The sequence below is a fragment of the Dendropsophus ebraccatus genome, chromosome 4 (assembly GCF_027789765.1).
Source record: "Dendropsophus ebraccatus isolate aDenEbr1 chromosome 4, aDenEbr1.pat, whole genome shotgun sequence".
NCBI classification, from domain to species: domain Eukaryota; kingdom Metazoa; phylum Chordata; class Amphibia; order Anura; family Hylidae; genus Dendropsophus; species Dendropsophus ebraccatus.
This window is the reverse complement of record NC_091457.1, coordinates 149188636-149206142: the sequence shown is the minus strand read 5'-3', so window position 1 is coordinate 149206142 and position 17507 is coordinate 149188636. Positions and strand designations below refer to the sequence as shown.

General features: G+C 39.9%; 1 protein-coding gene across 1 annotated transcript in view; it reads left to right on the top strand.

Annotated features, from left to right (window-relative positions):
• The window catches only part of PRG4 (proteoglycan 4), a 98112-nt gene that overhangs the window by 7698 nt on the left and 72907 nt on the right, over nucleotides 1-17507 (top strand). The window contains 1 exon segment of the mRNA XM_069967959.1: nucleotides 3406-3595. Within this exon segment, the coding sequence (XP_069824060.1) occupies nucleotides 3406-3595 (190 nt within the window).

Below are 17507 nucleotides of genomic sequence, written 5' to 3'. Positions count from 1 at the left end.
CAGGACTGTGCACTATAATATATATTTTTAAATGTCTTCCTTTTTCTCTTCAGCACCATATAATCATGTTTATTATCAATCAATCATAACATACACTGCTGGGGTCTGGCGCTGGCTATGACCGCTTCATACATCTTTTTACAAACCTAACTTAAAGTTTCCTGCACTATAATCATTTTTCATCTACAATTACAGGTAGACTACAAAGCTGTGCTTATCCATAGAGATTGAAATGGTGGACCACTGATTCATATTCCTGATTCTGATTTTATTTGAAGAAAATATGGATTCATAAAAGAGGGCACTGGCTAAATCATAAATTATCTTTGCTCAAAGCTAATGTGAAAACGGAAGCAAAAATTATTCCACAAAGCTTTAAGCTTGGTCGAGACGCAGTATAACAAAAGCCAAATACAACCGTCATTTTTGAGTGAAAATAAAACATGTAAAAACATCTGTATTTTGCAACAGCAGATAGTAAATAATGAACATGCTCATTATTATATTGAAACCATGAACATATTTTTACCTCAAAATTTTACCTACATTTTATGCTTATTTAATTTTTTTTCCCTTTTTCCTATATGAAATGCAACGCTATACATTCAGCCACTAGGTGTCTCACTTACTGGAAAACTGCAGTCCAGGCTCTGTCACTAAGGCAATTTGGTCTTCAGTAAGGGTGGATTCACACTACAGAATCCGCGTTGAGAAGTTCTGGTGAAGTCCATTGCTCGTACCTGCTTACGGCGGCGCGCATCTCCGCCTGTCCCATAGACACCATTCTATGGGCGGGCGATTTCTGCCATCTGCCGGAAATATTGACATGTCAAATCTTTCGGCGGACGGCGGAATCGACCTGGCCATAGAATGGTGTCTATGGCAAAGGCTGAGATGCGCGCCACTGCAAGTACGAGCAACGTAATTAGCTGCTTTATGTCCTACAGGAAATTTTGTCGTAAATTCCCATAGAAAACCTCTTCTCCTGTCATGTTCCAATTCATGACATGGACAGAGGTGGCAGCAGAGAGCACTGTGTTATATTGTAAAGAAAACACCACTTCCTGCAGGACATACAGCAGCTGATATTTACTGGAAGTATTAAAATGTTTAAATAGAAGTATTTTATAAATTTGTACAACGGAGTCCCTCTTTAATACCAGATAAATCTTTTGGCTCCTCGGCATATATCACCTATAAGTTGGCCGAGACATATATACAATTAGTGACACTAAATGTTTCCTATCAGATCCCAATCTTTCCAGACACCTCTGGTATATCTCCGAGCAGCGAGCTCACTCATCACCAGTGACTGATAGTCTAATGAAATCATCAAGCATCTCAATCCGAGCCAAAGCCCGGCCGCAAACTCGCCCACCCATCTCTTTACACTTGTTGGGATTTTCTCTTCATATTTCTCCCTTTCATCTCCCGTGTAAGTTATTTTCTGCTGAAACTGAACAGATGTCAGAGGACAAACCCTTTCAGAGAGTATAGAGTTAGCAGGTGCGGAGAAGTGCGGAAAAATGAGCCCCAGATAATTTACAACGAAATTGAAATGACAGTAAATCATGAGAAGTAAGAGCAAAACTTCAGGGTTGTAAAAGAAAAATTACTTTGAAGGAGACCTCCAAGAAGAAATGTGTAAAAGACCCTTTAGAGTACGTTCACACGTACCGGCTCGCAGCGGAAATCTCGCTGCGAGTTTTGCAGTGAGATCCGCTCCGAGTTAAGTTCCTGGCAGTTCCCTGTCACTACAGACCGCTGCGAGTATGTAATGCATCCGCCCACTTAACCCCTTCGGCTCCCGTGCTGTCTGTATATACATTACCGGTCTCCTTGCTGCACTGGGTCCCGGTGTCCTGCTCTCCCGCCCAGCCAATCAGTGGCTGCAGCTGGGCAACACACTGATTGGCTGGGAGCGCGAGAGGAGGACTCGGGACCCCTTGCGGCAAGGAAAGAGGTAACGTATACACATGCAGCACGGGAGCCAAGTGGAAGCCAAAAGGGGTTAAGGGGGCGACTGCATCTTTCAGACTGCTGCGAGTATGTATGCACAGGGGTCTGCCTGGACCTTAACTCGTAGCGGAAGTCGCTGCAAAACTCGCAGCGAGACTTCCGCTGCGAGTCGGTACGTGTGAATGCACCCTTAGTGTACATTAAAGGAGAACTCCGTCCAAAATCTTTTTTTATATATATGTTATTTCACAAGCAGAGTTAGACAAATTCCTAATGCCCGTATAGTGCTATTTCTCTTAATTGAGTAGATCAAGCAGGCTTCAGTTTCTCTACAAAAACGTGACGTCACCACCCAGTCTTTCCTGGTCGTCCTACGGCAACACTGAATGGGTTAAAGTTTCCTTCTTGAAACGAGGCAGAAGACATGTTAATTAGCATAGATTAGTTCAAACAGTGCCACATGTATAAAAGCTAGCAGGAAGGACCCAACACTTGAGTTTTTTTCTTCTGCAAAAATAGAGGTAGTTGACAGTTGTGTTTCACTTTGTGAAAATGTGTGATTTTTATTTTTATTCTTTATTTTTATTTCAGTGATTGGCTGAGCGGTCTGTCAGTTCAGACAGCCAGGCTTTGAAGCTGCTGCGGCGCGGGAGCGGGAGAAAGAAGGAGAAGACCTGCAGCCCGGACAGGTAATGTATGGTGCAAGGGCTGCAAGGACATCGGTAACGATGTCCCTGCAGCCCTTGCTTAACGACCATGGGGGCCGTGGAATAGTCCCAGTAAACGAGCGCCGATCTAGCAGATCGACGCTCGTTCACATTGTTAATCGGGTCCTGCTCGGCCCGTGGAATAGGACCCTAAGGCTCTGACTGGGCTTATGTTACAGTGGTATCCTGTTGGCCGGTAGCTCATCCTTACTGCAATGTGCAATCCCGGTGAGTCCCGGTCCACACATGGATTTTTTTTTCCCCCTTGTTTAAATCTGTTTACCTCCATGTTTCTGCATTTTTGCTGGCGTTCCCCTGTGTTTGTGCTCGGGTCTCAGAACGGAACGTCACTTCTGGTGACGTTCTTCAGGTGAATGCGTACTTCCGGTGACACAATGCTGGTGATGTGGACACGCCTAGTGACACGCTTGGTGACGTAAGTTCCGGTGACACACTTCCCGTTTACGAATGCCGGAAACATGGAGCACTCTGCGTCCTATTTAATCCGGCGCCAGCTTCAAACAGTGTTTACACTCTGCCAGGCAGCGGAACTGTTCTCTACACAAAGTAGGTATTCTGTTAAGGGGGGGAAAGTTCAGCTTCACTATCTGGATCCTGACAATGGGAGTTTTTGTGTTTTGATATCTCCTGGAGGAATGATGCATGTTTTTGCCAATTATATATTCTCTTTGGTAGAGTTATAATTCAGGCATTGATCTCTTGTATTATTTTTTACCAGATGTCCAATTCTCCAAAGAGGCGTAAGAGTCATCGGAAATCTAAACACAGGGATTGCAGCTCATGCCATCAGCCCCTGCCAGATGATGCGGTGGACAATATCTGCAATATTTGTTCATCTAATTCTCAAGAATCTGTGCAGTCAGAAGCGTTAGCAGGACCAAGGGAACCCCATGGATGCAAAAGCGCAGGTAGGTGCCCAAGGCAGAGGTACCGTAGTAAACAGAGGCTATCACATGGACGTGACTCCGTAGAGCATTTATTGGAAACAGCAATGCGTTTCGGCCCGTACAGTGAATCACAGGCCTGTGATTTACTGTACGGGCTGAAAAGCGTTGCATCACTTCCTAGTTCATCTGAGAAGGATTTTAAACCTCGTTCCTTTCAAGCTAAAAATAAAAAAAAAAAAAAAAAAAAAAAAAAAGGCTCTTCTCCCAAGTTCAAAAGCTACTTTCGTGGTAAGAAACAGGGAAGATTTAGAAAGCAGGACTTCTCTTCAGATTCAAAAAAGAAGTTTCCTGACAAGAAAAAGTCAGAACAATGACGCCAGGCTATGCTGTCCTCCAGTTGGGGGAAAATTTTTTCAATTCTCAGCACAATAGATGAACACAACAACAGATGCTTGGGTACTCTCCAGGCTACTCACTAAAATTCAAGGACTTGCTAAAGCCACAGTTCCTTCTCAACACCCGTCCTCATTTGTTACCTTTAATAAAGGAGTTCATCCAAAAAAGTGCTCTGGAGGAAGTCCCTTCATCCCAAATATATCTAGTGGTTTACTCCAGAGTTTTCAGGGTACCAAAACCAGACGGGACTTGGAGACTTGTGATAGTCTTGACCTACCTATTTTAGGATTCATTTTGAGATCCTTTGGCATCACACTGTGTTTTTGCAGTCCGTTTTTTGTTCTTCTTCATTTTATGTAAAAAAAAAGGAATGAAAAAAATTAATGTATTTGTGTGCATCTGTTTTCCATGGACATCCATTATTAACCCCTAGACACACCAGGATGTTACTGAACCGCCGAGATCCCTGGTGCTATATGCAGCCTGGGACCGCAGCTATTAGTGGGCATGGTCCGATCGCCGTGCCCACTAATTAGGCATTTAGATGCAGCTGTCAAAGTTGACAGCTGCATCTAAATGCTAGCTGTCCCCCATCATTGGTGATTTAGTGGGGGAATTTAGTGGGGGAATCGACATGATTGCCTAAGCTATTAAATTATCACATTCCTGATCTTGCACGGTAAACAGCGTAAGCGCAAAAACCCACCAAATTGCGAAATTGTGCATTTTTGGTCTCATCAAATCTGAAAAAATTGTAATAAAAAGCGATCACAAAATTCGCATATGTGCAATGAAGGTACCAATAGAAAGTACACATCATGGCGCAAAAAATAACACCTCACACAGCCCTATAGACCAAAGGATAAAAGCGCTATAAGGCTATGTTCACACTACGTGAACACCTGGCCGTTGCGTGACCCCGGCCGGGTCACGGAACGGATGGTCTCAGCCCGGATCATCTTTCCGGCCGCGGACCTCTGATGCGGGCGCATCAGCGTGCGCCCACATCAGAGCTTCCCATAGCCCACAGTGAAGCAAGCGGCCGGAGCCGCTTGCTTCACTGTGTGAACTGACAGGTCTTTCTGCGTCCGAAATTCACTGAATTTCAGCCGCAGAAAACTGACATGTCAGTTTTTTCCAGCCCCGCATGGGATCCCGGCCGGAGCGTATCCGATCTGTGTGCACTCCGGCCGGGATCCTATTGAAAATAAGGCTATGTTCCACCCCTCAAAACTACGGCCGTAGTTCTGCGGCGAGAACTACGGCCGTAGTTTTACGTAGTGTGAACATAGCCTAAGCATGGGAATAGACGAACATTTATTTTTTAAAAAGGTTTTAATTTTTTAAATGCCATGAAATAAAAAAAAAGTTACATATCGTCATAATCATACTGAATTGAGGAACGGCATAAAAACAACCCCCTCCCACCAAAATAAAAAAAAAATGTTTTTTATTTATTTTTTTTATTTCACCACACATATCATTTTTTTCTGGTTTCACAGCATATTTTAGGCAGAAATTACGTCTGCCATTGCAAAGTAGAATTAGTGGCGCAAAAAAATAAGGGCTCATCTGGGTCTCTAGGTGGAAAAATGCACGCTCTATGGCCTTATATACACAAGGAGGAAAAAAAGGAAAAATCAAAAATGAAAACTGGATGTGTCCCCTAAGGGTTTAAAAAAAAAAAAAAAAAAAAAACTGATTAAAAAATTTATCAAAACGCATCTGGTTTTTTAGCATTTAGTTTGCTTAAAAAAAAAAAAAAAAAAAAAAGATGTGTTTTGATCTGTTTTTTAATCCTTTTTTTTTAATAATGGAATTCAAAAGAAAAACGGATGAAGGCGGATGCACACAAATGCATTTTTTTTTTTTTTTTTTTTTTTTTACATAAAACGGATGAAAAAACAGACTGCAAAAATGCAGTGTGAACCCAGCTGTATGCCAATAGTATAGAGCTCCATGGAAAGTAATTGCAGATATTATCAGCAAAGAGCAACACTGGATTCACCAAAACAAATCCAAGAACATTTCAACAATTCAGGGGTAATATAACGTCCTTAAAAAATTTTTTTTACTTTTTATTTGTTAATATTAAGCACGCAGTAAAATGCTCAAGCGCCTGACTTGAGTAATGAACCACATTGAAATCAATGGAAGACTCGATCATTTAACCAGATGCCCCTTGACAATTGCCAAATCTATTAAATTTTTTCATTGAAATTTTTGTATATTTTGTTTAAACATCCCTTCAAGGGGAGAAATTTACAAAATATTAACTGAGAAATTGCGATAGGTATAACTGACTGCCGAACAATGAAGGTGCTCGATTGAACACAATGCCCACCCGAACATTAGGTAAAACACTATTATATTAGTTAGTTATTAGTTAGCTGCAACATCACAACCCTGGCAGAGTGATTGCCTGCCCAGCCAATCAGTGACTGGGGCAGGACAACGGGCAATTGCTCAGCCAGGCTGTGACGTTGTTGCTGCAGGAGCCAAAGATATGACGTACCTGGTTTCCTGCAGAAGATGACAGCTGGTGGCGATGAACAGAACCCCGGAGCGACGCAACTGAGGCACAGGGTCGGTTCACATGTTTGTTTTTTTCTTACCCACCCCCGTCTGTCTACTGTTTTTTACCATTTGTGGACACAAAAAGGAGGAGAAAAAGGAAATGGTGAAAAAATAATGATAAATAACAACAGTAATGTGGCTCAATGGCCAAAGATAACCTGTATTACGATAAAAAACCTTCCCTCACTAACTATTCCTCTGTGCTACCTAGCTACCGACCAGCGCATCTAGCTATATAGAAACCATGAACAGCGTTCAAAGAGTCAAGACTAGGGATGAGCGAACTTTTGAAAAGTTCGGTTCGGGTTCGATCCCCGAACTTTCCTGAAGTTCGGATTTGTACGAACCGAACCTAAAACGAACCTTGCTCTAACGGCTGAATAATTGCAGCTACAATAGTGGGAGTCTGATAGGGTATAGTTTCCTTTAGTTGCAGTTGCTATTACAATGAAAAAAGTGGAAAAAATCAAAGTGCAAAAATTGTGGAAAAAAATTTGCCGGCAATAATGCTGACTCCTGGTTAGTAATTAATTAATAAAACACATTTTCGTTGTAATAAAGTCACTTTCGTTGTTCAATAATTTAATAAAAACTAATCCATCATTGTGCAATTAAATATACTGTTAAAATAAAAATATTTTATTAATTATATTTTGTCTATTACAGGAAGCTCTATTCAAGCCGTTAATTCATATTCCCGGTAATAGAGCTTTCTGTAATAATTAATACTTTAATTAAAACATCAAATGCTTCTTCTAATTATGCTATCACAATAGCATTATTTGAAGAAACATTTCGATTCATATGTGCGCTCAGCTGATTGGCTGATCGGCTGAGCGCACATATAAAGAGTCGGTCCGCCGCACAGTGACTTCATTGTGCCGTGGACGGCGAAGAGAGAAGATGGAAGATAGAAGATCAAGACATCGGGGAGTGAGTATAAAGCTCTCCCCACCCCCTCCCCTGCACTGCACCCATCCCAGCAAGGAAGGGGGGTCACTTAACCCCTTACTTGCTGGTATGGGTGCAGTCTGACATCAGTCTGGCCCTCAAGGGGTTAAGGGGGATACAATACATCCTCCCTTAACCCCTTGGGGGCCAGACTGTAAGCAGCGATCTGTAAAGATGCACATCTGTAAGGTGCACAACACCGCTCACAATGACGGGTGTTCTGCTCCTGTTTGTGTGTTTTTTGTGTGTTTCTCCCTTTTTGTTTTTCAGATATCGGTATCCTGTGGATTACATCGGATTCGATGGACTACGACGATGACCAGCGGTTGTTTGGATTTCTTTTTTTAAATAAAATGGTCAATGAGGGGTGTGGGGGTGTTTTTATTTGAATAAAAAAAAATTCACTTGTGTCTTGTCTTTATTTCTTTATTTTATAGACTTAGTAGTGGAAGCCGTCTAATAGAAGGAATCCATTACTAAGTCGGGGCCTAGTGTTAGCCGGTATAAAATGGCTAACACTAACCCCCCATTATTACCCCAGTACCCAATGCCACCAGGGGTACTGGGAAGAGCCGGGTGCCAGTGGTCCCGGAGCGTCAAAATTGGCGCTCCTGGACTGGGCGGCAGCAGGCTGGTAATATTTAGGCTGGGGAGGGCCTAAACCAATGGCTCTTTCCACCCTGGTGCTGCACCCTGGCTGCTGTTGCTTGGTTTTTAACCCGGCTGGTTATGAAAATAGTGGTAACCCTATGCGTTTTTTTTATCTATTTAAAAAAAAACAAAAAACGAGTAGGGTTCCCCCTATTTTCATAACCAGCCGGGTTAAAAACCAAGCAACAGCAGCCTGGGTGGGAAGAGCCATTGGTTTAGGCCAGGGGTGTATCTAGGATTCACAGGGCCCCATAGCAAAACATTTTAAGTGGCTCTGTCATGTGGCCAAAAAAATAAAATCTCTTGTGGCCAGAGGCAGAATCCTGGCTGCAGCCACAAGAGTGACTGGCAGAGCAGATAGCCAATGGCTGCTTGCTATGACAGTCCACTATTTTTACCTATAAGGGCCCATTAGGAGCCCTTATGGTTAAATACATAGATACAGTACCTTCTACTTAACCCCTTATGTACTGCAGTGTGTTAGTGACCCAACGTTCAGAAGACAAGGAGATATCTGCTTTACTGCTGGTGCACTGATAACCCCCTCTGCATATTTTCCTACTTAATTGCCCAGCAGGAAAACAGAGGTCAGAGGTTAACAGTGCAGTGAAGCAGAGTTCTCGGTCTTTTGCTTGTTAACCCTTTTTTGTGTTGTAGCATGTAAGTAAACAATGGGTCACTTACACACTACAGTACATAAGGGGTTAAGCAGAAGGACATACGCTCTTACCTTCTCTCCCGGGCCCCCCCCTCCTGCACGGGCCCCATAGCAACTGCATACCCTGCCTCTATGGTAGCTACGCCACTGGTTTAGGCCCTCCCCAGCCTAAATATTACCAGCTTGCTGCCGCCCAGTCCAGGAGTGCCAAATTTGATGCTCCGGGACCACTGGCACCCAGCTCTTCCCAGTACCCCTGGTGGCATTGGGTACTGGGGTAATAATGGGGGGTTAGTGTTAGCCATTTTATAGGCTTCCACTACTAAGTCTATAAAGTAAAGAAATAAAGACAAGACACAAGTGAAAAATTTTTTTTATTCAAATAAAAACACCTCCACACCCTTCATTGACCATTTTATTTAAAAAAAAAAAAAAAATCCAAACAACCGCTGGTCATCGACGTAGTCCATCGAATCTGATGTAATCCACAGGATAGCGATATCTGAAAAACAAAAAGGGAGAAACACACAAAAAACACACAAACAGGAGCACAACACCCATCATTGTGAGTGGTGCTGTGCACCTTACAGTATGCAGCATCTTTACAGATCGCTGCTTACAGTCTGGCCCCCAAGGGGTTAAGGCCCCCTTGGGGGCCAGACTGATGTCAGACTGCACCCATACCAGCAAGGAAGGGGTTAAGTGACCCCCTTCCTTGCTGAGATGGGTGCAGTGCTGGGGAGGGGGTGGGGAGAGCTTTATACTCACTCTCCGATGTCTTGATCTTCTCTCGTCTATCTTCCGTCTTCTCCGGTCCGCGGCACAATGAAGTCACTGTGCTGCAGACCGGCTCTTTACATGTGCGCTCAGCCAATCAGCTGAGCACACATATGAATCAAAATGTTTGTTCTAATAATGCTATTGTGATAGCATAATTAGAAGAAGCATTTGATGTTTTAATTAAAGTAAATTATTAATTATTACAGAAAGCTCTATTACCGGGAATATGAATTAACGGCTTGAATAGAGCTTCCTGTAATAATTAATATTTAATTAATAAAACACAATTTCGTTGTAATAAAGTTACTTTTATTGTTCAATAATTTAATTAAACCGAATCTATACTTTTGCAATTAAATATACTGTAAATAAATAAATAAATATATATATAAATATACATTTATTTATATATATATATTTATTTTAACAGTATATTTAATTGCACAATGATGGATTCGTTTTAATTAAATTATTGAACAATGAAAGTGACTTTATTACAACGAAAATGTGTTTTATTAATTAAATATATTAACCTTTAGAGGAGTCGGCATTACTGCAGAGGATCGCTAACCCCGTAATGCCGATTCCTCTAATACTGTTTCCCTGCTTTCCCAGATGCATTCCAGAGGTGTTTGCATCACTTTCTAAAGATGTCTTGGATGTCTTTGATTTTATTTGTTATTGTTATTTTAACCAGATTCGTTACGAATTTTCTCAAAGTTCGGTTCGGTGATGAACCAAACTTTTTGCGAAGTTCGTAACGAATCTGGTTCGTTACGGTTCGGTTCGCTCATCCCTAGTCAAGACCCCTTGATAAAGCTATGCAAAACATGCGTTGGCTTATACGGTGGGGTGGCTGCAGGTATACAAGTATATGTATATTTGGCCATTTAGACACATTCCATTTACTGTTGTTATTTATCACCTTCTTCTCCTCCTTATTGTGCCCTACATCATGTATTTTATTTTAAGGGTCATTCATCTATTTATGTACTTTTTGCCAGTCTTACCCACTGGGTAAGACTGGCAAAACTCGTCTGCTGACTGGCTAAGCGGACCGCACTCATCATAAGTCGGAACCCTGCTATGGCCGCTGACTAGGTCAGTGGACCACACATGTCACGACCCGGGTCCTCGCCCAGACCAGGAAGTGACCAGGGACCCGGGCACCAGAATGGCAACACGTGCCCACCAGTGCTGGAACAAGGGAGGTAAGAGCATGGTATTTCTTTTATTCGCGCCCCCCCCCCCAGCACTTGCTAAAAAAATTGCTTCTCTCGGACTTCTCCTTTAATATGCGTATGAACAAAGTAGTGTATATACATGGTACACATTTTTTGTTTGAACTGGTATATAGCGTGTAGAAGCAGTATTAAATATATATATATATATATATATAGTGCCCTTTAAATGAGTAATACTTTAAAATAAATATGTGTATACTTTCTTATTTAATTTAATCCAACATTTTAAAATAGCCCTTTAAGAATCTCAGTTCCTGTATTCCTGTCGCATGATTTTATCATATAGTATGTTCTAGGAAGATGAACAAATATTTTTCAATGTGAACTCCAGACTTTACTCATTCCCATGTTATGCCGGAGTGAAGAAATACCAAGCTTCCTAAGAAACCATCTTGGCTAGACAAGGAGACATTCAGGATACTGGAGGAACATGACCTTCCCTAATATAAGATATATTCAAAATATTAGTAACTATTGCAAATCCCTAATCCGGGTACTGGATGCGGCCAGAACATGACACCAGAGAAAACTTCTCCAGATATTATTTGGTTTGCTAACCTTGGCTATTTTATTCTTACCTAAGTCGTTTCAATGTTTTCTACTTAAAGATAAATTGATGACTATATGTGCTATACGCAGCTAAAAGGGGGAGAAAAAAAAGGGATCCCATAGGTAAAGGGATTATTCAGGATTAGAAAAAATCCAGAAACAGCACCACTCATGTCCGCAGCTAGTATGTGCCATTGCAGTTCAATCACAGGCCTGCCAGATATATGCTTGTATATATGCCAGAGACATATCTGTATACATTGCCTGTCAGCAAAATCCTGACAGCCATAATACACTGCACTACAATTTCAAGTTAAAGTTTATCCTTATGGATATAGTTAAAAAGTAAAAAATAAAATAAAAATGACTCCCCCCCACCCACACACACACAAAGGCATGAATTACCCTTATCAAATTAATAAAACAACAACAACATAATAATAATAATAATAATAATAATAATAATAATAATAACAACAATAATAGTAATAACAACAACTAAAACAGGCTTAGGCTGGGTTCACACCACGTTTTTGCAATCCGTTTTCTCATTTTTTTTTTTTTAAACGGATAAAAAACGGATGGAAAAAACGGATGCAATTGTGTGCATCCATTTTGATCTGTTTTTCCATTGAACTCCATAAAAAAAAAAACGGCTCAAAAGCATCCGTTTTTTAACGAACACAAAAATGGGGTCGACTACATGTATGTATATGCTAAAAAAACGGATCCGTTTTGATCTTTTTTTTATAATGGAATTCAACAGAAAAACGCATCAAAAAGGATGCACACCCATGCATCCGTTTTTTCCATCCTTTTTTTGCAAAAAGTGAATTAAAAAATGGATTGCAAAAACGGACTGTGAACTCAGCCTTATTTGGTATCACCAGGTACATAACAACCTACACCATTATTCATGTCAAACAGTGAAAAAAATGTGGTCAAAAATTGAGAATACAGTTATTTTGCTAATTCTCACAAAAAATAGAGGGAAAAAAATGTGGTAAAAAATTTGTATGTATCGAAAAATAATACCAATAAAAACTATAGATTGTTCCACAAAAAACAAGCCTCCATCCAGCTACAATAACAGAAAAAGAAAAAAAATTACATGTCTTGGATAGTATTAAACTAAAACTTAAAAAGAAAAAAAAAAATGGTATCGCTGTCATTTTACTGATCCAGAGAATAAAAGTATAATGTTACTTTTACTGCATAGTGAATGGCATAGATTTAACCCCTTCAGGACCCAGAGCTATAGCACTATTATTTCTCCATCTACTGGGTCACGTTAGAGCTTGTTTTTTTCAGGATCAAGTGTACTTTGTAATGGCACCTTCAATCTACCATAAAATGTATCACAGAACCCCAAAAATATTATTTATAGGGTGAAATTAAGAAAATAATGCAATTTTCTAACTTTTGGGCGTTCCCATGTCTTATTGGGGAAAGCTTTGGCAAATTAGTCCCCTAAGAGAGTATTACATGCAATCATTGGATTGCATACACTGTTCAATGCTGTGCCATTGCATAGCATTAAACAGTGTTATCAGCGCTATTCACATGTAGCAGGTTCTATGGGAACATTGCTGATTGGACCACACAAAGATAAGGAGAACAACTCCAATTGGCAGGGGAAATGATTGGGACCCCCGCAATCATGCTGTGGGGATCCCAATCATTAAGTGACAGAGACAAATAGAGAAAAAAGTCAGATTTTTTTCATTATCACACCCAAAAAAGTTAATATTCAAAAGTCATATGAAACCCAAAATGGTTTTATTAAAAAGTACAGCTTGCCCCACAACAAACAAACCCTCATACAACGATGTCGGGGGGGAAAAATATATATAATAATAATAATAACAACATAAAATAATAATAATAAAATAAAAAAGCTATATCTCTTAGAATGTCATGATGAAAAAAGATGACGTAAAAGGGTTGAGCAAAAAGGCTCAGATTGGCTTGGTCACTAAAGGGTTAAAAATTGGGTGCATTTTAGTTTACACTGTGTAAGAATGAGATTTTGATTATCTCCCTCATAATGTCACATTTAGGTTATGTTCACACAATGTCTTTTAGGCTCTGTTTAAAATGACGTCATTTAGCTGTCTAGCCTCCCCTTAGTGCAATGACGGCTGTTGATACATTATTCTAGTTTGGGGTTACTAATTGACCTTTGGGTGTGACCTAATTGAAAAGTCCATTGAATTTATAAGTAAAAACGGAGAAAGAACGGTGACAAAAGAAAAACTGTATGTGAACAACTAATAAAAAAATTGTCCACTGTTTGCAAAAGACGTCCTAAAATAATGAACATGAACATTATTTTGACGTCCGTCATTCAACACATAGGGGGAGATTTATGAAAGGGTGTAAATATAAACCTGGTGTAAAATGCCCACAGCAACCAATCACAGCTCAGCTTTCAGCTCTGGGAGAAAATAAGAAAAGCCGTGATTGGCTGCTCTGGGTAGTTTACACCAGGTGTATATTTACACTCTTTCATAAATGTCCCCCATAGTGTGCATTGGATGTCCGTCTTTCCATTGACTTCAATGCATTGCCGTTGCAGTCAGTTAAATCGCGGCAAAAACTGACTTTATTTTAAATTAAAGGGGCCGCCTTTTGTATGACATTGTGTGAACATAGCCCTAGTCATTATCAAAATTATTCAGAGTAGAGGGATGACCAGGAGCAAATGTGGACCTGGGAAAAGAAATAGGCTATGTTCACATTACGTCAAAAATAGATAAAAGGCAGCGGCTTTTGTAATTTAATATAACGTCCATTTTTGCTACGATTTAATTGACTGCAACGGTAATGCATTGAAGTCAATGGAAAGATGGACGTCCAATGCACACAATGTATTGAATGACGGACATTATTGCCGCAGACGTCAAAATAATGTTCATGATCATTATTTTCGGACGTCTTTTGCAAACAGCTGTCATTTTTTATTAGTTGTTCACACACAGTTTTTCTTTTGTCACCATTCTTTCTTTTTTTTAATTTTTGACTATTTTACTTTTTTACTATGTTTTTACTATTAAATTCAATGAACTTTTCAATTAAGTCACACCCAAAGGCCAATTAGTAACCAAACTAGAATAATGTACAAACAGCCGTCATTGCACTAAGGGAAGGCCCGACAGCTAAATGACGTCCGTTAGTTTAGACTCAAAATAACAGACATCATTTTAAATAGGGCCTAAAAGACGTTGTGTGAACATAGCCATATAGTGAAAAGATATTTTCATCTGATATGTAAGAAATTCTATAATGGAAAAAATTTTTTTTTGCTAAATTATGTTTATATGAGTTATATGTTTATTATGAGTTTATATGAAAATTTGGAAATTCATAAATAAAGTAAAAAATAAATGAACTGAAAATAAATAAATAAATGAATGAATAAATAACTAAGCACACAATTTCCTATGTCCACATCGAGCAATTGATCAATTAAAAAAAAAAAACAAAAAAAAAAAACAGCACACATTTGTTATCTCCACGTCCATAACAAATCTGGCAGTAAATTATCATATAGTTAAACCTGCAAAGGATCAGATGTGAAAAATAAGCAAAGTTAGCCCAGTCCTGAAAGTGTTAAAGGACAGTGTGGAGTTTGATATTATTATTGTTGTTGCTGTTGTTGTTATTATTGTAACAACAACCAACAACAACAACAACTATTATTATTATTATTATTATTATTATTATTATTATTATTATTATTTCCTAAAAGTTGTGGTTAGATTTGCCTCAAGCTTTAGCTTAGTTTTTTTTTTGGTATTCTTTAGTACTGTCGGCAACATTTCTTTTGTGAATTTTTTGGAAATGCATTGTGACCACGAGGAGGCATAACTAAAGCTGTCCGACTATCGAGTTTTCAGTAATAATAAATACCGGGTTCACACTACATTTTTTCCTCATCAATTTTAATGAACATTCCATCCTCTTAAAGTACACGTTAAACGGACAGCAAAAACACAGTGTGAACCTAGCCTTAAAAGTACCTGTGACTTCTCCTAAATTTGATGTTTTAGTCAATCTTTTTATCCCCCTATACTGCATCATCTATTCTTACAGATCTGTGTTGTTCTGTTGCTCTGTTATTTTTACTAGAAGTGTAGTATGACTAAATAGCCAACTGGGTGTTATTAGTTGGGGTTGTGCCCCTGCAGAGCTGGCGGTGCCAGACAAGAGACATGTGTGCCTGGTACCTAGTAGCTTACTGAGTCATACATTTCTAGTAAGAATAACAGATGACTGTCCCACCACAGTCCTGTAAGAGATGATGGTCTAGACATATTATTTTATGGTAAGTGTAAGTATTTACTACGATAGATCGGGGAGGTTGCGGGTCTTTTTAAAAGAGTAAGGTTCAAAGACAATTTTGATTTTGTCACATTTGTTTTAGTTTGTTTTTCAGACTATAGCGTATGCTAAGTTAAAGGAGAAGTCCAGCACTTTCAAGAATTTTTCAAAAGTCAGGGGCAGGGGAGGACCATAATGCTCTATCATTACTCACCTGTCCCTGTGCCTGCCTAGAGCCAGATCGCTTTAAGGGGGTTATCCAGTCTTACAAAAAAAATTTGGTTGTAGTTTTGAAGCTAGGTTTTTATAAAAGTGAATGGAGTTAAATTGTAATACCACACACAACCTGGGGATAGGGGTGGCTCTGTTTTTCCAAGAACGTACCCATGCCTTTTTCTAAACCTGAATAATCCCTTTAAGGTCCTAGAAATAAGCCCGTGTAGAAGGGCTGGTGATAAGATGACAAACAAGCAAACTTTTGCAAAACCTGCTCGATAAAACAAACTTTTGCCAACCAAATACTCAAAGAGGAAGCAACTGTTTTTAATCCCTGTCTTTAGGACATTGAGTGTAACTAGTGTTTCTGCTTTCCATAAAAGCCTTAAAATAATTTATTGTGTTCATTTCTACAATGTTGTCATCATGTTTGAAGCTCTTAAAGAACTGTCTATCCTTTTTTTTTTGTGCAGAACAGATCTGTGAATTTAAAGGGGTACTCCAGTCTGGGGGGCTTTTTTGCCTATGGCCGGAGAAGAGGTGGATTAGGGCAATGATGCCCCCCTACCTCCCGGTTCCAGTGGTGTGTCCCGGATCGCGCGGCTCCAGTCCGCGCTGCCCGGCCACTTCCTGGTCTCTGACGCGGGCTTGAGGCGTGACGTTTCAAGTCCGCTCAGCCAGTCAGTGGCAGGTTAAAGTATTGTATTGCCCCTAAAGTGCTTTTTCCCTGCACTTACTACTGCATCAAGGCTTCACTTCCTGGATTACATGGTGATGTCACTTCCTGGATAACATGGTGATGTCACTTCCTGGATAACATGGTGATGTCACTTCCTGGATAACATGGTGATGTCACGCCCCGACTCCCAGAGCTGTGCGGGCTGTGGCTGCTGGAGAGGATGATGCCATCACCATGTTATCCAGGAAGTGACATCAATATGTTATCCAGGAAGTGACATCACCATGTTATCCAGGAAGTGACATCAATATGTTATCCAGGAAGTGAAGCCTTGATGCAATAGTAAGTGCAGGGGAAAAAAAACACTTTATAAGCATTTCCCATAATAAGTGTATATTGGTGATTTGTATAACTTTTAGAGGGCAATACAATGCTTTGATAAAAGTTTTTGCCGGACTTCTTCCTTTAAGCTGACATCAAAACCATGCTAAGGGAAGCGAAGAACTACAGGAAGACATGGAGACGTAAATGAACTTTATAGACACCAGACTAAAAAACATCTTCAAAACTCTGTAGTAAACTTTAGTAGTGGACGGCCTGTGGGCACACAATATAGCTGTAATGACCTCTTCAGACAAATCTGTGTCCGCTAATGACCTTCTGTGGACTGACAATTCATCCAGATGAAAATGATGATCTTCCTTGAACTGAGAATAGAACAGCGTTCTGCCTGGAGGATATTACATCTATATCTGGAACTCCAAATCTGGTTGTGATCTGAGACAAAACTTTTCAGTCTCCAGTCTCATTGACGATTTAAAATATATTTTATCAGAACTGCTAAGGGTTCTGTAACATTTCCCTTTGCTCTCCGCATCATGCTGTGGTGTCATTTCATCAAAGATCTAA